This window comes from Leptodactylus fuscus, chromosome 3 (genome assembly GCF_031893055.1).
Source record: "Leptodactylus fuscus isolate aLepFus1 chromosome 3, aLepFus1.hap2, whole genome shotgun sequence".
Taxonomy (NCBI): domain Eukaryota; kingdom Metazoa; phylum Chordata; class Amphibia; order Anura; family Leptodactylidae; genus Leptodactylus; species Leptodactylus fuscus.
Genome location: NC_134267.1, coordinates 175,869,377 through 175,893,290, shown reverse-complemented (window position 1 = coordinate 175,893,290; position 23,914 = coordinate 175,869,377). Strand labels below are relative to the sequence as shown.

The 23,914-nt window shown below is 40.0% G+C and overlaps 1 protein-coding gene across 2 annotated transcripts in view; it reads left to right on the top strand.

The window, feature by feature from the left end:
• Positions 1-23,914, top strand: part of RNF13 (ring finger protein 13) — a 51,572-nt gene that overhangs the window by 21,860 nt on the left and 5,798 nt on the right. For both annotated transcript variants that reach the window (XM_075268821.1, XM_075268822.1), the window contains exons 2-6: positions 3,553-3,675; positions 4,785-4,865; positions 9,446-9,574; positions 18,221-18,308; positions 21,844-21,934. In XM_075268821.1, the coding sequence (XP_075124922.1) occupies positions 3,568-3,675; positions 4,785-4,865; positions 9,446-9,574; positions 18,221-18,308; positions 21,844-21,934 (497 nt within the window). In that variant the 5' untranslated portion in view covers positions 3,553-3,567. The remainder of the gene's footprint in view (positions 1-3,552; positions 3,676-4,784; positions 4,866-9,445; positions 9,575-18,220; positions 18,309-21,843; positions 21,935-23,914) is intronic.

The following is a 23,914-nucleotide window of genomic DNA, read 5'->3' as shown; positions in this document are numbered from 1 at the left end:
CTTACTGTATCACCACCACCATGTTAATCCATTGGGATGTAGTATAGCCGTTTTGGGCCGGTGGTGGTATGGAGGTTTCATACTAGCAGCATCTGTCACAACGTGCTGGAATTATTTATTGTCTGGTTTGTACAGTATACAACAGGAAAAAATAAAAGCTCTGCATGAGTTTCGAGGAACGTTGACATACTCTAAAATGGATCTGTAATACAGCTCTGTGTCAGGTCTGTGATCAAATGGCTTTCTTTTTCCTCTTCCTGTTTCTTAAGAAAAGAAAAATGGAAGTAGGCAGAAGCATCTTTGTTGTTGTGGGTTTCATTTCCCTTCTTTCTAGAGAACAGTTTAGTAGATGTTTGGCGCATAACACCTACATTAGACTGGGATTGTGAACATATAATCCACTTAGAATTGTGCTGTATTTATTACATTTGTATGAAACAGACTAATTATAATAATTTGCATTACTAGACATCATTTCAGATCTATCTATCTATATATTAGTCTGATCATAATAAATGTAAACTACTTCTTCTAAGGTTCCTTGCACACGGGGCAATTCACAACTGAAAATTTGGTCCACAAATGAGCTAAATTTCCTGGTCTGAACCTAGTCAGGTGACAAGACTCCTTGCTTTATAATGATGTATTATGCTGGGAGGCCCTATCTCCTTGTGATTCTATTATCTGCATAATATACAGTGCTGGACAATTGAACCATAGGGATGCAGAGCTTTTCAGCACCATCCTATTAATATTATAAATGTGAAAGTTTGTGAGTTTGGATGTTTGTGTGTTTGGATGTTTGTTCCTCAATCACGCAAAGCCCGCTCGACCGATTTGGCTGAAAGTTTCCACAAACATAGTTAATACACCCGATTGCGCAATAGGCTACTTTTCGTCACAATAGCGCACATACGTTTGTGCCAGGACCCCCACAAAACCCAAATTCACACCACCATCTCTGCAATCTCACACACTTTGGACCATAGTCACAAAATTCATATTGCTCTCTACAGCCTTGCCCCTAACCCCACACAATCACATATACATATACTTTAACACTTTGCCCCTCACCTTAACGATACTCCAGGAGGCTCTCTTTAACGCTCTGGAGCAGCCATGTTTGCCGACCCCCACCGCTCTGACAATCCGCGACACCGCCCACCCATGTCAATACCCCTAGGAGGTCTAATAAATGCGAAAAAAAAAGTTTAAAAAAAAGTAACAAAAATATAAAAACAAATAAAAAGGATTAAAAATTCAAATCACCCCTCTTTCCCTAGAACACATATAAAAGTAGTTAAAACTGTGAAACACATACATAATAGGTATCCCCGCGTCCGAAATCACCCGCTCTACAAAGCTATACAAATATTTTTCCTGTTCGGTAAACGCCGTAGCGGGTAAAATGGTCAAAAGTGCCAAACCGCCGTTTTTTCACTGTTTTGATTCTGATAAAAATTTGAATAAAAAGTGATCAAAGCAATAACATTTCCCGAAAATGATAGAACTACAAAGTACACCCGGTCCGGCAAAAAAAAAGACGCCCTATACATCCCCGTACACGCACGTATAAAAAAGTTACGGCTGTCGGAATATGGCGACTTTTCAAAAAAAAAATTTTTTTTTTACAGTTTTGCCTTTTTTTACGGGGTCAAAATGTAAATAAAACCATAGAAATTTGGTATCCCTGGCATCGTAACGAAACACAGAATACAGGGGACGTGTCATTTTTTTTTTTTTTTTTCTCTGTGATGTTATTTATTTATTTATTTCTTTTCTTTTCTTTCGACATACCATCTATATGACCACCTTACCCAAAAGGGTAGGTTGGTCACAGTGAGATGTTTTGTTTTTTTTTCTCTGTGATGTTGTTTTATTTATTTATTTATTTATTTATTTATTTAGGGGACATGTCATTTTGGTTGCACAGTGAACGCCGTAAAACCAAAGCCCGTAAGAAAGTCGCAGAACTGCATTTTTACTTCAAATCCACCCCATTCTGAATTTTTTCCCTGCTTCCCAGTACATTATATAGAATAAATAATGGTGGCATCATGAAGAAAAATTTGTCCCAGGAAAAATTAAGACCTCATATGGCTCTGGGAGCAGAGAAACTTATACACACTACGAAAACCTTACCCACGCCTGTATATACCCACTTCTACAATCACCGCAGACGAAGTCGCGGGTACCAGCTAGTAATAATTATAATGCAAGGAGTCCTGTCTCCTGATTAGGTTCAGACTGGGAAATCCAGACAATGAATGGGTTAGATTTTCGTGTGTGTGTGTGTGTGTGTGTGTGTGTGTGTGTGTGTGTGTGTGTGTGTGTGTGTGTGTGTGTGTGTGTGTGTGTGTACACGTGTGTCCATAGGTATGCTAGTACAGTTCTGTACAATGTCATATAGAGGTTTTCATGTCTGATTTGTGTATAATATTCCCATGCATAGGTCTACCATATGCATAATGCCTAAAGAGCAGTACTGTGCTAAACTACAGCCATATATTTAGCCTTCTAAACCGGAAGTCCTCCTAGGACACTTGCTGGCCAAGTGGACAGGTGAGTATGCACTGTTTATTGTGCTAATTATTTTAATCTCTTAGGAAGCTTACAATAATAAACTGGAAGTTCCCTTTCAATCAAGTTTTTAAATAGGATTTTTTTTTTTTTTTAACGGTCTCATTTTGATGCAGTATTGTCTGTGCAACTCCTATACAGAGCTGGTTGCGCTGCAGCTTCTGATGTGATCCAACAGCACACTGTTACTAGATGCTGTATCTTCTCTGCTTTTCCACCTCTCTTCTGTGTATTCGATGTACCAGCAGGGGTTAGTGGAGTTTGTACAGGAAGATCAGTTTGTGTATTGGGAGAGAATCACACAGATTGTGTAAGTGTAGAGAGGTAACTATGGTAAAGATAAACTATGACTGACTATGCAGGAGTAGGGAGGAAGAATCACGCACATTACTATCTGTCAGCAAGACTGGAAGGAGACCCTTTACAAGGTGTAGATGGATAAGGGTCTCAAAATCAGCCTCCCATTAGAGTTCTATTGGGAAGCTTTTTTAGGAGATTGATTTTGAAGCGGATTCAGTGTCAAAATCTGGACCAAAAAAACCCTGTGTGCACTGACTCTAAATGATCTGCATTGAGGCATAAAAACTGCTACAGAAGATGGTAACATATTGGATGCATATACCTCACGTACCATATATTGCAGGAAGGGAAGACCACGTGAAAAAAGCCAGAGCTAGGAATGAATATTGCAACCTGAAACTTGGTGTACATTTCTTCACAAACATGGAAAAATATTTTTTTCTGTGTCCAAAGATATCCTTAACCTTTTAATATTCTCTCCCACTGTTTAGTCATCACAACTAATATGGCAAATAAAAACCGGTTGCTATGAAGATGTTTTTCAATTATAAAGCGGAATGAGATCTTTGAGAACAGCCAAAGAGTGGATAAACCTATATAAGCTGAACACAGACTTGTATATAACTTAGAGGTGTTTGCTAAGATGCTGATTTTCTCTGCTTTTGATTTCAGGTTGTGGACTTCAAAATGGAAATCTTGAAGATGTGTGTTTTGTCCGTGAGAAGAGTTAGTCTGTGGACAGTCCATGTCTTTGCCATCGCCTACCTACTACCTGTAAATGCTGATATCATAGCAGTAAGTGACCACTCTGCTGTCCAGACTTTTCAATACCACATAATTCCCACCTGTCGACCACCCAGTTTCCTTCTGTACACTGAACATATGAGGTGGGAGGAGGGGGCCATGGTACATAATGAATATGTGGAATGGCCAGGGACACAAGAAAGCAGCACCATTAAGTATACTCTGTATGGGGTTGTCACTATATGGCTGCGTCTCCACCCATTCTGCATGTTAAATATATGTAATGGGGCCTGAACACTTCAGCACTGTTCAGACCACTCCTCAACTGCTCGGGCTGTTGTCCTGCGTAATGGTGGGAGGTATGGTGGTAAGCAACGCTACTACTGTTATAGGGTGGGAAAGAAACACTGTTGAACATGCAGGACAACATGTTTAACAATGCCTAACGTTATACCTTCTCAGTAATGGCTGCATCACTAGTACTTTTGTAGAACCTCCCATTCCCAATAATCTTTTAACAAGTGGGCACCACAGTATCCTTCAACCCCCACGGTGTAAAAGTAACAGTAATACACACAGTCTTACAAAACCAGAATAATATTGGGTAAGGTTTTGTGCGGACACTCTGCACTTCTCTAGCAACAAACAAGGGAACCTTCCTGGATACTAGAGAGTGTTTTAGCGGTGTGTACCCCTTGTGGCATATGTATCACTCTTTGAGATCCACTGTAGTAGCTTCTGTGTGTCTCTATATCTTTGTTGCCATCAATAGGATTGTCTCTTTACCCATTCTTCTGGACATCAGAAAACCTATTGGGGGTCCATGCCTACAAAAGCTTTGTACGGATCCATAATATAGTGCTTGTACAGTAAGTTATCTGACAGGTGGAGAGAATCCCCTGTCCCAATCGATTACTTATAATATTGAAGTATTGTCTGCTTCTATAGCACATTGTGATCTTCATGGAATTTCTACTTACCCGTAGTAGGGAAATATAGGAACTACATGAATGAGCCGTGTATCTTAAATATTTGTTATTGGACTTCCCTAGTAAACAATTTCTCTGAAATCTGCCACTTTCTACCCTTTTTACTACCACTTTTATGCTACAGCTTGAAATTAAAAAAAAAAAGTATTTAACAAAATGATTTCTTTTTAGCACTCAGCTGACAATGTGTCGAAATCCTTTGAAGACCTTCCTGCACGTTTTGGCTATAGACTTCCCAGTGATGGCTTAAAGGTATGTGGAGAGAAGCACAATAAAAATGACAGGACCTCGTGGCCAAAATATCCTTTTTCTTTTGAAGTGTTTTTGATGATTCCTTCTTAAGTTCTTGTGCAAAATGTTATTGGGCCGGATGAATATCTGAGCAATCCAAGTGTTCTGCTTTATGTTTCGGGAATAGAGACTGTAATACTTTGCACACAGGTGGCCACTTTTTGGAGATTTTGTACATGTATATCCTGAAATAACTGAATGTATCCGGCGATTCATTATAGCAGTGAGTCACCATCATCAGTTGGGTACATTTTAATCTGCACAGATGGGATTTGTTTCTACAGTCTGTTACACTCAGAACAGTGGAATGAATGGAGAAATGTATAATTGCCTCTGAGATTGTTGAAGGTGGAGAACATAAGGAAGGTTTCCTTGTCTATACCTAACTGTGGGTATTGCTTGATACACAAAACTAGAAAATAAATAGATTTGAAAAAGGTATTACATGCCTATAAATTAAAGCAAACCAAATCGGGTTGGGTGAGTAATTCCTAACCAAAAGGCCATATAAAATCTTAAATAAATTCTTTATTAATTCCGTTAAAATAATTCTATATAAATTATTCTGTTCAAAAACAAGCAAGTATTTCCTACTGACCTTTACCCTCTGTCAGTCTTGCTTGTTTTTGAACAGAATATTTTATATAGAATTCTTTTAATCGAATTAATAAAGAATTTAATATTTTATACGGCCTTTTGGTTTGGAATTACTCGCCCAACCCGATTTTGTTTGCATTGCCCGATACCTTTTAATATATTCAATAACATTTACTCTGTGCTTAAAGGGTTATTTCCATCTTAGAAAATTGCTGCTGAGATGGGAATAACTTGTTTCCAGGGCGGAACATAGTTGAGCATCACTGTTCTATGCAGTTTCCATAACTCCCATAGGGAAATGGCTAAATGTGCTGCTCTTGTTGTGATGCACTTTTTTTCTTTTTGTAACTCCCCCGCAGCTCCTATTCATCCGTAGTAGTTAGGAGAATAATCTAGACCTGTAACGCTCACCTGTTTCAGTAAGTCCTGCCTTTTAGTGAGTATTTGTGACCAATTATTCCGATCTCGGCAATCATTTGCTAAATTTGGAATAACCCTTTAAGAGTGCAGTGACAGTGTGTACACTACTATCTGCTGCCTGAAAGGTGAAAATTACATGGGGAAAATGTTCACGTTTTGTTAGCAGACATCAGATTGCAGTCCATATAGATAGAAGTAAGAGCCAAGAGAAAAGATGGAAGGCTTTTTCACAGCTACAGTGTATACGCAGCGCTTTCAGCTGCAACAGGAGTGTTCTGCTGTGCTCAGCTAGCTCTATAAGTAAAAGTATAGAAGATGCAGTAAGTATATCTCTGTATATGTAGGGAAAGCACCATGAATGTGTACAAGGTCTTGTAGGCTAGGGGAAAATAAGATATGTAAATTATTGGGGGGGGGGGGGTATTTAAAGTGCATCTAAAACCACAGCAATCCTATATAGCCAATGTTCTGGGTTTTTTTTGTTTTTTTATTTTATATTGAAGATATATATGCTAAACCAAACACTTGCATCCAGAAACGTCTTTCAGAATGATGCCCACTAAGGCCTCTCGCCCGTCACAACTGTCCTCTGTTCTTTAGCGAATAACTATTGCCTTACTATGGCTGTCTGCAAAAGAGGGGCTGATAGGGCATATACCTAAGTAATATTTGAAGGCCTGCTTAATGGAGACCTTTCACTACCTTCTCCAACTCCAGTTCTTAGCATATGTTAATAGGTGCCACTCCAATGATGCCAGCACAGTTGGAATTGTTTTTCTTGCCCCCACTATTCCTGAGCAATAAGTGCTGTTAGATTTGGTGTCTGAAATTTTACTTAGGCTGACATGACAGAGAGCCTATCAGGCATCAAAACTAACATCACTTACTGCTTGGGAACAGTGGGGGCTAGAATAGAAATTCCAACTGTCCCAAAATTTGTGTAGGTAGATAGAATGTCAGCACTCCAGTAGTATGATTCAATAAAGTGATTTTAATGAAGCAATTCACAGACAATACAGAAATGACCTTCAGCCTGTCATTCCACTCCCCTCAGGCCCTTTATACCTAATTTGATTATTTTTAAGAAGTCAAAATTTCTCTGCCACAGAACCGTGGACAGCTATACAAAGACCTTTTTCTATACTGCGTCTCAAACCCTGTAAGGTCCTGTGTGTGTCTTTATATGATATTTTGTGCTAAGATCTGGACTTGGCAGAGGGAGTGAAAGGTTGGAAGCCGACGTGCTGCTTTCAGACAGGTGACACAATAGCACAGCTTTCTAATGGTACAGTTTTCTTTTACATTTATGATAACTTTAATATTAATGTAAAATTTGTCTCTATTTTTACACCACCACAGAGAAGGGAGATTGAGCAACTGTTGTCAAGATGCCTTTTGATTGAAGTTAGCAAGATGCAGTTGGTCAGATGTAGCGTCCACATGTCTCTTTGTAAGCAGTATCAGCTGCCTCCGTGTATACCATCTGACTAGCAAGCAGCATGAAAAGCCACTTTATAAATGCTTGTATAAAAGTATTATTATACCCCATGTGTTTGTCTATTCAGAACATTTATTATCTTGTTTATGTAGTTTTTATTCCTACTCCTAGATGTGTGATAGAATATTACCAGGACCTGCCCCAAATACAACATTCTAAATCGTATACATTTGATTGCCATGGTGCTTCCTCCTTTTTACCAAAAGTTATGGCCCTTGGGACTATATACATAACTCTTATTCACCAAGTGGGTGGTAACTTTTAAAAAAAATTTCTCAAAGAATTTAAAGCATATATATAAACTGATCAGGGCACAGTGACAATGAAATGATATGTCATTTAGCATTTTGTACTTGATGACAGGTCCTCTGTAAAGATCTATTATCTGTATGTGTCCTGCCCATTAATATACTATACATAAAGGCACTTTTGCTCTTGTTCCATACATGGTGTCATATTCCCGTCTCAACTATGAAGGAAATTTATATTATTTAAGGAAAAGTGCTCAGGCTTCTATTGGGCTTAAAGAGAACCTTTCATGTATTCTTAGGTAGGGACTGTTATATATGTTAGCACTGAATTCAGTGCACATTCAGCTTTGCCAGTATGTTCACTCCCTGCAGAGATACTGTGTTTCGATTACAGAGGGGCCAGCCACACAGCCCAGCGACATGAAGGGTCCTCTTTAAGGCTAAGGCCCCACATTGCAGAAACACAGCTTTTTTTTTTTTTTGTTACAGATTTCTGCGTGGTTTTGAGCCAAGACCAGGAGTGGATTGAGCAATCTGTAGAAGTATAAGAATTTCCCTTATATTTTCCATTCCTTTTGTAGCCATTTTTGGTTTTGGCTAAAAAAAAATGCAGCAAAATCTGCAACAAAAAAAAGCTGCGTTTCCACAAAGTGGGGCCTCAGCCTAAAGCTTGCCATACAGAATTTCGGCAGCCATGAAAATACTGTAAACTTCCACGTTAAACATTTCTGAACAGCAACTTTCTCCACCTCATTGGGGCAGATTCATTTATGGCGTAAAAAAACTGATAACCAGTAGCAGCTTCTTAACACCACAGGTGACTAAAATAGTAGCAAGTGGTATTTTTATACTTTTGCGGAAGCCAGATTCATTGCCATTTATTTATACATGATGAGCAGTGCGTCTCATTATGAATTAGGGACATTGTGTTTCAGTATAGGGAACATAAAGATTGACATACTGTACCCTACCGTGCTTTTGTGGGATATTTTAAACCACTATCCCATAATTGATTGGATGAATATTGAAGGACAACCACCAGGTCTGAGTGCAGCTCTTTACTACTTGTCAGGCTGCATCCCTGGGTCCATGTGATCTATATTAATCTATATGTTCTAAAAGTTGGGTAACTTTATAAGCTAAAATTGTGCTAGAAAAAGTGGGTTTACAATGGTAAATGGTTCAGAATATCTCAATCCCATTTCTTACCATCATTTTCTAACCAGGAACAATGATGTGAATCATAGCTCTGGTGATGTAAATATGAACTGGCTACAATGGGGAGGTATTGACGCCTTTTATTTCTTTGTCCACTAGATGGTGCTGTGCTCTTAGCAGCTATTCTTCTGCGCCCTGTAATATGCCCTAGTGAATAAATGCCAAGGTTGCAGAACTTCTTTTATATGGGGAATAAACTGGCTCAAGTAATGCAAAAGATCTCTGCTTGTAGACCTTGACTGGCATCCGTCATAGGATGTTTTTTGTTTTGTTTTTTAGGATGAAAACTTGTCCTGCTCATATAGTGCTCACACAGGTAGACATTTCATTAGTTATCAGAGCTCTCTTGTAAGGAGCCTTGCACCCGTGTGATCAGAACATTGACCTCAGCAGGTTTTCATCTTCTTGAAACAAACAATCCAGGTTTCCATTCACGGCAAGCAGACAAAGTGTAATAGAAAAGGTCTTCTTTACTGGTAGAGAAATACTTGCTGGTGTTTTGGTAGAATTTATACTTTATTGAATATTGAATCTTTTTTTGGCTTTATACTCTTCAGGGGTTTTTAGTGACATCCAAGCCAGAGAATGCTTGTGAACCCATTGCTCCCCCACCTATGCACAAGGACAACACCTCCAGCGTTTATATAGTACTCATCCGCAGGCTGGACTGTAACTTTGATGTTAAGGTAAGACCATTTAGCTCCTTTCTGGCATATGTTTAAGTATACCTATCCTCTTTTGGCATGTCCTAGTTGCATGTCTGCAGAAGATATAGGAAATATTACCAGGTCTCCTTAGAACAAACCAGAAAGAAATCTGTAAATGATGTGCATTATGTTCCTAGGATTAAGAAAAACGTATAAGATGAACTGCACCTGCTGAAATGCAAATTCAGTTTTTACTTCTAAACAAAGAAACCAAAACTGTATCCGTATGTGCACAGAGAGCCAGGAGCAATATGGAAGCTGGTTAAGTACAGATTGCTAAAAGTATTACAATTGATCAATGCAGTCATATGGCTAAATGTTCTAGCTGCTTTAAAGTGACCATGGCAAAGAAATCCTATGCTAAATTCTGCTCTTGTAGATCACCGCAGCCATTGGACTTGGTACATACAGGTATATGTGTCCCAAATGAGGGCTCAATCCCCTGGAAAGCAAAGAGGATTTTCTCTCATTTATATTTCAAGATTCCCAACTGCATGCCTGCTTCACCATAATGACGTTCCTACGAAACTTAGATTTGGGAGAATGTCAGGTTTTCTGTGTGTAGCACCTCTAACGCACAAGAGGTAACACAAGGAATGGATTAGTCTAGTAAAGGGAAGGCTTGTACAGTTTTGCCAACAACTTCTGACGCTAGGTTCACACCTGCGTTCAGCCTTCCGTTCTGTGCTTTCCGTCTTCTGCATGCCAGAAGACGCAAAGCACAGACCGGGTCCGGCCGTGAGCGGCGGTGAGCGTTTTAGGCTCTCCGCCGCGAAACCGGATTTTTTAATCCGGACACAGAGTACTGCATGTCCGACTCTGTGTCCGGATTATAAAACCCGGTTTCGCGGCGGAGAGCGCAAAACGCTCACCGCCGCTCACGGCCGGACATCTTTCTCACCCATTCAAATGAATGGGTGAGAGACTCCTGCAGGTTTCCGTCTCCTGCTGTGTTTTATGCAGGAAACGGAAACTTGCACAACGGAGAGGGCAACGCAGATGTGAACGAGCCCTGAGTCGTAAGAAGAAATGCAAGATCTGCCTCTCTGTAGGAAGCAGAAGTAGGTTAAACTGTCCCAACTCCAGACGTGGGACCTTGCCAAGTATCCATGAGGAAGTATTTGGGTGCAAGTGGGTTTTTAAAACTGAGCCGGAAGTTTATGAAGCCACATTTTCTATAGTTATTAAACAAAACTTATTCAGGACTTTAATGGTGTCACAACTGAGCTGATGACTTCAGTGACCGCATGTAAAGGTTGACTACAGATTGCAGTATCTGTACTGGAAATGCTGGATTTCCTATGTGATTGTGCTGTGCATCCAGTTTCCAGGGCTATAATATCCAGGCTTATCAGAAATTGATGGCCAATCCTAAAGATGAGTATGGGGCTCTCAGGATAAGATAACATTGGATGACTAACCCGTCTTTGTCACAGGCAGACACAGTTAAAGCAGCCTTCCAGTTTGATGACTTGCTGAATAACTAGTTCTGCAGTAATGTACTCCAGCAGTGATGTACTTTTAAAGAAATGGGCTAAATAGGTACAGTAATGCATTTTGGAGAACAATACTTTCCATAAAGCCTGGTAAAAAGACATCAAAAGTGTGAAACTGCTCATACACTCCTGGGAAGGTAATATGTGAAGGAGCTTTCACAGTAAAGACTTCCATTACGCCTTGTATTAAATAAAGTATCTATAGCAGCATGACGTCCTAAGTTTTTCCATCTCCATAGCAAGCATAAGGCCTTTTAGGCTGTGAAGAGTTAAGCCGAGCGCCGAGGCCACTGTGCCGGTGCCAGACACCAGGCCTTTTTAGGTAATCTCATTTGCATTGCTTAATGTAAGATTCCATTACCTGCATGTGAAGATCTTTCTCCATAGAGACTTGTGGTCAATAGCAGTCAGCCGCGTGGAGCTGGAGAAATGACTTTCAACAGGCAATTTCAGACTTTGTCTGTTTTACATTATCTCTCTTTATGTGCACTCAATCACCCTGGTTAGTTTGTAAATCCGGTGGCTCGAGGCCATTTATCTGAAAAAGTAATTTATGGACGGATGTCTTCAGATTTTATATTCCTGTGTGACAACTGCTCCCTAGTGCATGTGCCTGAATTTGCATGTCTGTTTTTGTTTAATGTCTACAGTTCACCTATATTTTTGTCAATGATCCCTCCATTTGCATTCGGATTGCCAAGAATAGGTTTTGGATGATAGCTGTATATGTAGTGTCTGCTTTATCCACAGGGTATGACAGCTTCAACTTCCATAATACTCTTCTGTCAAATACTTAAAGGGATCCTATCATTCAAACTCACTTTTTTCTCACTAACACGTCGGAATAGCCTTTAGAAAGGCTGTTTGTCTCCTACCTTTCGATGTCTTCTCTGCGCTGCTGTTCGCTTGAAATCCCGGCTTTTGTCGGTATGCAAATGAGTTTTCTCACAGCACTGGGGGCGGGCCCCAGCGCTCAAACAGCACTGAAACGTCCCCAATGCTGCGAGAGAACTCTCTCCAGCGCTGCCTCAATCTTCTTCAGCAACGGCCTCTTTCGCATCTTCTTCCGGCGCGCAAGCAGGCGCAGTTCGCGCTTTACCCGGTAGAACTACAGGAGTGTACTGCACATGCTCACGTAAGCGGCCAGAAAATAATGACCGCGCGCACGTTAAGTCGGCTCTGCCAGAGCCAATGTGAGCATGCGTTGAATTTTGCCCCCCCCCCCCCCCCCCCCTGCTTGCGCGTGCCGGAAGAAGACGTGTGATAAGGACATTCCTGAAGCAGATGGAGGCGGCGCTGGAGAGTTCTCTCGCAGCATTGGGGACGCCCCCAGTGCTGCGAGAGAACTTGTTTGCATACCAACAAACAACGGGATTTCTACGGAACAGCAGCATGGAGAAGACAGCGAAAGGTAGGAGAAGAATAGCCTTTCTTATGGCTATTCTGACGTGTTAGTGAGAAAAAAATGAGTTTGAATGATAGGATCCTTTTAAGTTTGAGCACCTTTAAAGGTGGTTATCAAAGCCTGGATATTTGTGACCAATACTTAGGAATAGGTCATCAATATCAGATCAGTGGGAAGTAAATGGTAGCTGTTATGCTGTAGCAGGGGTCAGCACTTTCTTGGGGAGCAGTATAGAGATGGTCTAGTCAAAGGGCAAGCAACTGTTTTTATATCTTGAAGCAAGTGTAAGAGTATACTATGGCATTCCTTCATTTCAACAAGGCTGGACAGATTTCCTTGAATTTCAACATATGTAAAGATTAGGCTATATAAGGCTCATTCCCTATTGTATGTAGACAAGTCCAAGTCGTTTGTTCATCTAAAAGTCGATTCCATCGCCAGAGAAGGATCACATTGGAATAAAAGATTAGTCAGCTATATAATGGGTTGTTGATATGGATTGCGTTATATGACTTTCATGTAGGACAGGATGGGATGATGACTTCATGCCACATTAGCTGGGTCCTGTAGAACAATTTTTTTATATTTTGGTAAAAATTATTTGATAAGTTTGCTCTGAGGATTTTTTTTTTTTTCCATAGATGCAGAGTCTGAAAAGTTTGGGGAAACGCTGATGTAGGACGTTGACATCCTTACAATTATTGCATGGCACACTGAGTAGTTTGCCATTGAGTTTTGTCTTCTACTAAGGATAGGCCATCAGTATCCAGGCTTGAACAACCGCTCTAAGGATTTTTTTTTTTTTTTTTTTGCCATGGCTAGATGAATTGCCTGTAACAAGCGATAGTGGAGAGTTTAGGAAGCCGATCAGTGCTTGTTTGCTTTTCTTTTGCTTGCGACTTACCAGGAGATGTTTGATGCAGTGATTGCTGTTTTGATCACTTGTTCATATCCCTCCTCTTTTATATGGGAAGGGAGTGGGAATCTGCTGTTGAAAACCAATTATCTGTCTATATAAGATGGGGTCTGTGATGAACAAGCATCTTGATGGCAGGACATGTTTGCTGAGCTGGAGGGAATGTTCCTTTGTTTGCTGGATCATCAACCTGTGCGAAAGATAAGACAGTCCTAGCTGAAATAAAATTTTAGAATCTCTTTATGGCCTTTAGTAAATCTTGTAGTGGTATATTGGGTAATGCCTGTGGAAATGGCTTTGCATCCAGATGGTTTTGCGGCTCTTCTCTCATTTAGTTGCTATGGAACTTTTTTTCTCCCTTTGGGATCTTACACCAGCACTTTGCCCTCTGGAGATATTAAGCTCTGTGTTACCTTGCATCACACATAATGTTGTTAAAGTGACCCCCAAAGGACATGAATTCACATGGCAGGAGCAATAATACAGTACATCCAAACTGCTATATGCATGTCTTTATCAGGTCTGGTTCATTGCATTGCTTTTCATTTTCTGGTGAATGTTACTATTCTAAAGACCTGAGTGGGTTGTACAGAGACCGAATGTGTAATGCCACAGATCTCTATGGGTACAAGACACTGTTAATCTGTTTCTATGGACACTTGTGCAATAACTACACCACTGCAGGCCTCCCTGTTGTAGGCTTTATACTATTTATATGCAAAGTTGTTTTAAAGGGATTCTATCATTCAGAAAACGCATTTTGAGCTAAGCATATGCCCAAATAGCCTTTAAAAAGGCTATTCAGGTGCTGCCTCTAGTTTTTCCAAAGTACTGTACGGACTACAACAAAATGGTGCTTGGGCATGCTCAGTACCGCTCAGAATGGAGCGTTACTGTACATGCACAGGATTTGAACCACTAGGACTGAGACAACAGAAGATCTAGGTGGTACAGCAAATGTGAAGGAGGAGGTCTTTTGAAGTGCAAGAAATGGAAGGGCGTTACAGAGGTATGACACAGGAGGTGCTCGCTGGTCCTGGGGAATGCCCGGGGTGCTCGCTGGTTCTGGGGAATGCCTAGGGCGCTCGGTGAGCCTCATTAGCATATAGTATTTACCTATTTCTACTAAAACCGGGGGGTCTTTGGAAGAACTGGAGGCAGCTATTTAGGCATATAATTACCTCAAAATGTGTGTTCTGAATGATAGGATCCTTTTAAGTGACTGAATATTTTACAAGGCCTCTTACTCATCTTATTGGTCTAAAGATGGATGAAATAATCTGGGAAGCAAAGTTAGAGGTACAGCCTTTAAAGACTTCTCAACGTGCCCTTTAAGAGAGGTGATGGCAGTGTAGGTGGTACCTTTAGTTCTAGATGTCAAATCTATAAAAGACCCCCTTCTGCATTGGTTGGAAACTTAAGGGTAAGTTCACACTACTATCAATTAATGTCTGTTGCTCTCATTCGTCACAGGATGAAAGCAACAGGCCTTAAATGACTGGCTCCTGACTCTTCATTCACAAGTCAGAGGCTTTCTTCCATCATGTCTTTTACTGTTCTGGCAGAAGAAATAGTCCTGCATGGAGGACTTTGTATCTGTTCCCATTGACTTCTATTGTAATGTAAGAAAGACTGTGCTACAGTTAATGTCTGTTTCTGACATCCTATGACAGATGACTTCAACTGACATTAAAGGTGTTATCCATCTTTCAAATATTCACTTCATTGTTTCGTTGTGCAGCCTTTGCTTGTCTTTATTTTACTTGCTGCTCCTTGTATCACTATTATTTACATGCATATATACTACAATTCCCATGCTTCATCTGCCTGCTCTCACTCTGTTTGATACATGGAGGTTGTCAGGCATGAACTTGCAAACCTCACATCCGCATGTGACCTCCGATGTGGGAGTGATTTATTACCGGTCACTTAACTGCAGGTGAGGGAGAAGGCAGTGGTACACAGGGAGTGAGAGCAGGCAGATGAATTATGGGAAATGTAGTTTGTCCACAGGGTTACTGCGTGTAAATAACCGTGATACATTGAAGTATAATAAAGCCAAGCAAAGGCTGCACAAGGGAACAGTGAGTATTTAGCACTTCTGTGGATGTACTTGCAGATAAGTTTTGGAATCTGGATAACCCCGTTAATAACAGTAGTGTGAACATAGCCTATGGAGTAGGCATTGATCCATGTGTCATGAAACAAGAGGGAAACCAACAACAGGCCTTTCTATGCAGGGTGATGAAACCCGGCACAATAATAGTAGTCATTTTGATCGCTATAGGTCAGTCTTGCACTTATGGCATATATCCATTCTATAAATCTGGATGGTATCATTTCTGCTCCTTATGCATGGAATTTTTACAGATCCAATTCGGATGTGTGCGACAGATTTGTGCCACAGAGATTTTCTGTAACGGAGGTTGCTTATCCTGAAGGAGCATTCTATTTTAGCACACAGATCTTTCCGATTTGTCTTTTCATATTGTACTGCCTTACTTCGTCCATAAGGCTTTAGTGTAGGGCTGTAGACGCAGTTTTTGTGCGGTGATGTTGTTTTAAAAATTCTTTGGGGTGGGCTGTCTTTAGGTGGGATGGTGTCCATCAGGCTGGCCATGGAATTTCAGGAATGCGGCCCTTCTCCACAAGCTCCTAGCCGAACACTCTCCTGAAACTGCTTTAACCATTTCATCGAGCTGGTTGCAAAAATGATAATTCTTTTTAAAATTAATACATTTTATGGAACAATGCTGATAAATATCCTTTTATTCATCGTGGTCCATGTACTGTGTAGTCAGGGTCAAACGATTGAAGACAAAAAAATATTTAATACATATTCCCATCACTGACAGTGAAGCAAAATAATAACTTTAGTGTTGCCTCATTTCGCTGTGTATTTTGCTCCAGATTTAGTTTGAGAATCTGCACCGCTCTATACTTTTACTAGTGATTGTCATGGCAGATGTGTCCAGGGTAGTTGCAGCTTGCTGTAGAATGCTGCTGGGGCCTCAAGTGCCCCCTCGACAAGGGAAGAGCTTCACTTATACTCAGTAAGTGGTAGGTAATCTGGCTTGTTTTGTCCATACAACCCAAAGGTTAATTTGGGGCCCAGGTTGCTTGCTTGTGTGAACCCCTCACTTGCTTATGTCACAACTTTTTATTAAACTAGAGGTAAAACCACTTTCTGAATTGTCGCCTGTGATGTATTGAGTTTAATGTATGAATATATTTATGATCATATATATATATATATATATATATATATATATATATATATATATATATATATATATATATATATATATGATCATAAATATATTCATACATTAAACTTATATTATTATATTATTATATATATTATTATATTATTATTATTATTATATATATATTATTATATATATATGTGTGTGTGTATATACAGCTGAGGGAGTAGAAATAAAACATAACTTTTATTTTTTAATATATTAAAATTGTGCCCATTATAGCATAAAATATTCCAATAGGGAGATTCACTAACCAGTAAAGAGATTAGGTAGATATAGCTTCTATCTCTTTGATAAAGTGAAACTCTCCCCTTTATCTTTCCAATTGGCAGGAAAAAATAGATAAGTATTCCATTTGTTCAGCAGGACTTGGAGGAGCAAGAGTTAATATGCAGCATTAGCTCCCAACAGTACTCAGAGGTCTGACCAGGTAATGATATAGCCAGTATACAATGGATAAGCAGCAGTCCTATCTATCCTCTGGTTCAATTTAAATGTATTGTAAGTCCCTGAACTATTACACGGAGAAAAAACTATTTCCTAATACCCTCTATACGTATTTCACTAGCTGATATTCTAGCTCATCAGGAGGTTTTTCTAAGGAAAGATGAAAGCTGCAGTGAAAACTGCACTTCCCACGTCCTTGGTGGTAGGACGTGGTGTTAGGTTAGGTTAGGGCAGTCTAACCTAATACCACGTCCTACCACCAAGGACGTGGGAAGTGCAGTTTTCACTGCAGCTTTCATCTTTCCTTAGAAAAACCTCCTGATGAGCTAGAATATCAGCTAGTGAAATACGTATAGAGGGTATTAGGAAATAGTTTTTTCTCCGTGTAATAGTTCAGGGACTTACAATACATTTAAATTGAACCAGAGGATAGATAGGACTGCTGCTTATCCATTGTATACTGGCTATATCATTACCTGGTCAGACCTCTGAGTACTGTTGGGAGCTAATGCTGCATATTAACTCTTGCTCCTCCAAGTCCTGCTGAACAAATGGAATACTTATCTATTTTTTCCTGCCAATTGGAAAGATAAAGGGGAGAGTTTCACTTTATCAAAGAGATAGAAGCTATATCTACCTAATCTCTTTACTGGTTAGTGAATCTCCCTATTGGAATATTTTATGCTATAATGGGCACAATTTTAATATATTAAAAAATAAAAGTTATGTTTTATTTCTACTCCCTCAGCTGTATATACAAAATATTTTGAGTAGAATACCCGTCAGTGAATTGAGATATATATATATATATATATATATATATATATATATATATATATATATATATATATATATATATATGTGTGTGTGTGTAAAAGATGTTTGTCTCCTTTTTATAAGGTTTTGTTCAATAAAGGCAGCTGTGCTTTGTCTATGTCTTTATGAGCTGTAATCCTATTTTTTACTTTCATACAAAAACCTTTCTAAATGTAACAACCGAGAATTGTGTGACAAACCCATTCTACATGCTAGTAAACTTATTTTCACCCGTGCTGATGTGAGAAATGGAAGGTAATGGGTTGTGCTTCCTCCTAGGTGTTGAATGCACAGAAAGCTGGATACAAGGCTGCAATTGTTTACAATGTCGACTCTGATGACCTTATCAGCATGGGATCCAATGATGGTATGCATGCCACTTTCTATCCTATCTAAATGCAAGTGGTTTTCAGCTATAGTTCTTACTAATGTATTCCTGCAGAGTGGAGCCAAAATGGATAGAAGAAAATCTGGAAGTGACATTGTATGTCTTTGTACAATTGTATTCTCTACGCAAAAGTTTATAAAGACTTCTGCTTATGGAGAGTGGTGGCTCGTGTGTGTGTGTGTGTATGTGTGTATATATATATATATATATATATATATATATATATATATATATATATATATATATATATATATATATATATATTATACACACACATACATACATATATATATACACACACACACACCTCTTACTGACCAGCTCCCAGAGGCAACTGGAGCAGCAGACCAGTGCTTGACCGATCCTCAGGATAAGCCATAGGTATCAAAATTGCCTAGGGACCTGAAGAACTCCTTTTCATATGCATCACCCTGAAACCGACTTGGTCATGAATAAAGTGCGAGTGTATTAATATTCAAATAGTTTTGACACACAGACCAACTCCATCCATTGGATTACATCTTCACATTACTCCGATATCTTAAAATGCCCACAAATAGATAATCATTGTCCAATATCATTCCTTTCCTTGAACTTGCTTATGTGTTGCTACTTGTTTTTGTTTTCATGATTTTCGTAAATTTATGTGGGAATGCGCTTATTGTTTCAATCCTGCGTGTTTTGTTTTTTTTTTTGTTTTTTTTGTTTTTGTTCGAGTTTTTGGTAATATTCTTAATTTTACAATTTAATAGCCATGTTTAAAAAAAAAAAAAAAAAAAAAAACACAATATTTTGTAATTCAGCTTTTGCCATGTTGTCACAATGGTCTGGAGTAGACCCTATTCACTTCTATGGGAGAGATTTCTAGCCATGCACTGTGACCTGTGCAGAGGTCACGGAGTAGACAAGGGAGTGGATAAGCTGTGAAATCTCCTATTGTTGCTGGAGGAAATGGAAACCTTTTAAAAACTCACAAAAAGCCTTTACAAATATGATTAACCTTTAAACCTGATTAAAAAACCTGGTTGTCATTTTCTGGAGACAAATTGCCTTTAAGTGTAAAATACCATTGACAATTGGTTTCAAACATAGGGCTAATGTTTCTGTGTGGCTTGCAAACTGTTATATTGAACAGCAAAAAGGTATAGGTACAAGTAAAATACCTAAAGTAAACGTCCTTGGGCATATGTATCAATTGTACAGTCATGGCCAAAAGTTTTGAGAATGACACAAATCTTATATTTTCTCATGATCTGCTGCCCTCTGGTTTTTCTGTGTGTTTGTCAGATGTTTTTATCACATACAGAAATATAACTGCAATCATATTATGAGTAACAAAAGCTTATATTGACAGTTAGAATGAATTAATGCAGCAAGTCAATATTTGCAGCGTTGACCCTTCTTCTTCAGGACCTCTGCAATTCTCCCTGGCATGCTCTCAATCAACTTCTGGACCAAATCCTGACTGATAGCAGTCCATTCTTGCACAATCAATGCTTGCGTTTTGTCAGAATTTGTAGGTTTTTGTTTGTCCACCCGTCTCTTGATGATTGACCACAAGTTCTCAATGGAATTAAAGATCTGGGGAGTTTCCAGGCCATGGACCCAAAATCTCTGTTTTGTTCCCTGAGCCATTTAGTTATCACCTTTGCTTTATGGCAAGATGCTCCATCATGCTGGAAAAGGCATTGTTGATGGCCAAACTGCTCTTGGACGGTTGGGAGAAGTTTATCTTGGAGGACATTCTGGTACCATTCTTTATTCATGGCTGTGTTTTTAGGCAAGACTGTGAGAGAGCAGATTCCCTTGGCTGAGAAGCAACGCCACACATGAATGGTTTCAGGATGCTTTACAGTTGGCATGAGACAAGACTGGTGGTAGCGCTCACCTCGTCTTCTCCGAATAAGCTGTTTTCCAGATGTCCCAAACAATCAAAAAGGGGATTCATCAGAGAAAATGACTTTACCCCAGTCCTCAGCAGTCCACTCCCTGTACCTATTGCAGAATATCAGTCTGTCCCTGATATTTTTTCTGGAGAGAAGTGGCTTCTTTGCTGCCCTCCTTGAGACCAGGCCTTGCTCCAAGAGTCTCCGCCTCACAGTGCGTGCAGATGCACTCACACCTGTCTGCTGCCATTCCTCAGCAAGCTCTGCACTGCTGGTAGCCCAATCCCGCAGCTGAAACACTTTTAAGAGACGGTCCTGGTGCTTGCTGGTCTTTCTTGGGCGCCCTGGAGCCTTTTTGCCAACAATGGAACCTCTCTCCTTGAAGTTCTTGATGATGCGATAGATAGTTGACTGAGGTGCAATCTTTCTAGCTGCGATACTCTTCCCTGTTAGGCCATTTTTGTGCAGTGCAATCATGACTGTACGTGTTTCTTTAGATATAACCATGGTTAACAGAAGACAAACAATGATGCCAAGCAGCAGCCTCCTTTTAAAGTGCCCAGTGGTGTCATTCTTACTTAATCATGACAGATTGATCTCCAGCCCTGTCCTCATCAACACCCACACCTGTGTTAATGGAGCAATCACTGAAACGATGTTAGCTGGTCCTTTTAAGGCAGGGCTGCAATGATGTTGAAATGTGTTTTGGGGGATAAAGTTCATTTTCTAGGCAAATATTGACTTTGCAAGTAATTGCTGTTAAGCTGATCACTCTTTATAACATTCTGGAGTATATGCAAATTGCCATTAGGAAAACTGAAGCAGTAGACTTTGTAAAAATTTAATATTTGTATCTGTCAGGATACGGAGTCGCCGCGGTCTCCTTGCTGCGCAGCGTCTCCCTGGGAGACGTGTTAGGAGTTCTATTGGATGTGCTTAGGTCATTAAGGGTTAATCTTTTCCTTGCTCTCAGTCTCCATGTCATTAGCCATCAGGTGTGTTCTCTGCTGCTATTTAAACCCCACCCAGGCATGGATCCTTGCCAGCCATTCACTTTGGGTTTCCTGGTCCCCCTGCTCAGTCTGTTTCCCTGTCTGTTCCTTGGTTATATACCTGGCTTGTATTTTTGACTATCCCTTGTCTTTTGATTTGGTACCTTTTATTATATCTCCTGGCTTGACCTCTTGCTCGTCTGACCTCGCCTTCTCTTCTGTGTCTTGCTGGGACTTGTGGTCCTCCCTGGTTCCATGCTGTTTAGTCTTTTGTTTTGCATTGCAGTTACACTGTGCTTTCTGTTTAGGTGTGACTCCAGTCCCTAGGACTTTCAGGGCCTCCTCTCCCCTTATCCTAGCCGCCGGGATAGAAGTGTAAGGAGTCGTGGTAGGCGCACTTCAATTAGGAAGTGCATTGGTCTGTCTCATCTCAGATATTACAGCATAGTTATAGCTGCAGGGCCTATGACCCCTTTTGTCATTAGTTGCACAGTGTTGCTTTCCCAGCTGTGTCACTTTGCACTGCTTGACCCGGACTCCAATCCTTACAGTATCATTCTCAACTTTTGGCCATGACTGTAGAATTTAAAAAGACTTGTGAAAAATATATTGTATTAATTGTAGTCTATCTTTTAGTTGACGTTCTCAAGAAAATTGACATTCCATCCGTCTTTATTGGAGAGGAGTCTGCAAAGATTATGAAAGAACATTTTACTTGGGATAAAGGGTAAGAGTGTCAATTGAACCCAGAACCGTTGCACAATTAGTTTTCCTGCTGATTTATAAAAACAAAAAGCCATAAAATAACAAAACAAGTGACTCTTGGGGGCAACACGGTGGCTCAGTGGTTAGCACTGCAGCCTTGCAGTGCTAGAGTCCTGGCTTCGAATCCCGCCAGGAACAACATCTGCAAGGAGTTTGTATGTTCTCCCCGTGTTTGCGTGTATTTCCTCCCATTCTACAAAGACATACTGATAAGAAAAAATGTACATTGTGATCCCTATATGGGGCTCACAATCTACATTAAAAAACAAAACAAAAAAACAAGTGACTCTTAACTCAACGAACCCCACGACTCCTGTGCCAAGGCTGTTCTCTCGCAACACAAGGAATGGTCAGTCAGTCACTAATACTATTTGCATATTTGGACTATGAAAATTGTAGATTCACACTGAAGGCATCAAAACTATGAATGAACACGTGGAATTATATACTTAACAAAAAGTGTGAAACAACTGAAAATCTGTCTTATATTCTAGGTTCTTCAAAGTAGCCACCTTTTGCTTTGATTACTGCTTTGAACACTCTTGGCATTCTCTTGATGAGCTTCAAGAGGTAGTCACCGGAAATGGTCTTGCAACAGTCTTGAAGGAGTTCCCAGAAATTCTTAGCACTTGTTGGCCCTTTTACCTTCACTCTGCGGTCCAGCTCACCCCAAACCATCTTGCTTGGGTTCAGGTCTGGTGACTGTGGAGGCCAGGTCATCTGACTTAGCACCCCAACACTCTCCTTCTTGGTCAAATAGCCCTTACACAGCCTGGAGGTGTGTTTGGGCTCATTGTCCTGTTGAAAAATAAATGATGGTCTAACTAAACGCAAACGGGATGGAATAGCATGCTGCTGCAAGGTGCTGTGGTAGCCATGCTGGTTCAGTATGCCTTCAATTTTGAATAAATCCCCAATAGTGTCACTAACAAAGCACCCCCACACCATCACACCTCCTCCTTCATGCTTCACGGTGGGAACCAGGCATGTAGAATCCATCCGTTCACCTTTTCTGCATCACACAAAGACACAGTGGTTGGAACCAAAGATCTCAAATTTGGACTCCTCAGACCAAAGCACAGATTTGCACTGGTCTAATGTCCATTCCTTGTGTTCTTTAGCCCAAACAAGTCTCTTCTGCTTGTTGCCTGTCCTTAGCAGTGATTTTCTAGCAGCTATTTTACCATGAAGGCCTGCTGCACAAAGTCTCCTCTTAACAGTTGTCGTAGAGATGTGTCTGCTGCTAGAACTCTGTGTGGCATTGACCTGGTCTCTAATCTGAGCTGCTGTTAACCTGTGATTTCTGAGGCTGGTGACGCGGATGAACTTATCCTCCGCAGCAGAGGTGACTCTTGGTCTTCCTTTCCTGGGGCGGTCCTCATGTGAGCCAGTTTCTTTGTAGCACTTGATTGTTTTTGCAACTGCACTTGAGGACACTTTCAAAGTTTTGCCAATTTTTCAGACTGACTGACATCCATTTCTTAAAGTAATGTTGGCCACTCTTTTTTTTTTTTTTTTTTTTTTTTTTTTTCTTTACTTAGCTGTTTTTTTTTCTTGCCATAATACAAATTCTAACAGTCTATTCAGTAGGACTATCAGCTGTGCATCTACCTGACATCTGCACAATACAACTGATGGTCCCAACCCCGTTTATAAGACAAGAAATCCCACTTATTAAAGCTGACAGGGCACAGCTGTGAAGTGAAAACTATTTCTGGTGACTACCTCTTGAAGCTCATCAAGAGAATGCCAAGAGTGTGCAAAGCAGTAATCAAAGTAAAAGGTGGCTACTTTGAAGAACCTAGAATATAAGACATTTTCTGTTGTTTCACACTTTCTTATAAGTATATAATTCCACATGATAATTCATAGTTTTGATGCAGTCAGTGTGAATCTACAATTTTCATAGTCATGAAAATATATATATATATATATATATATA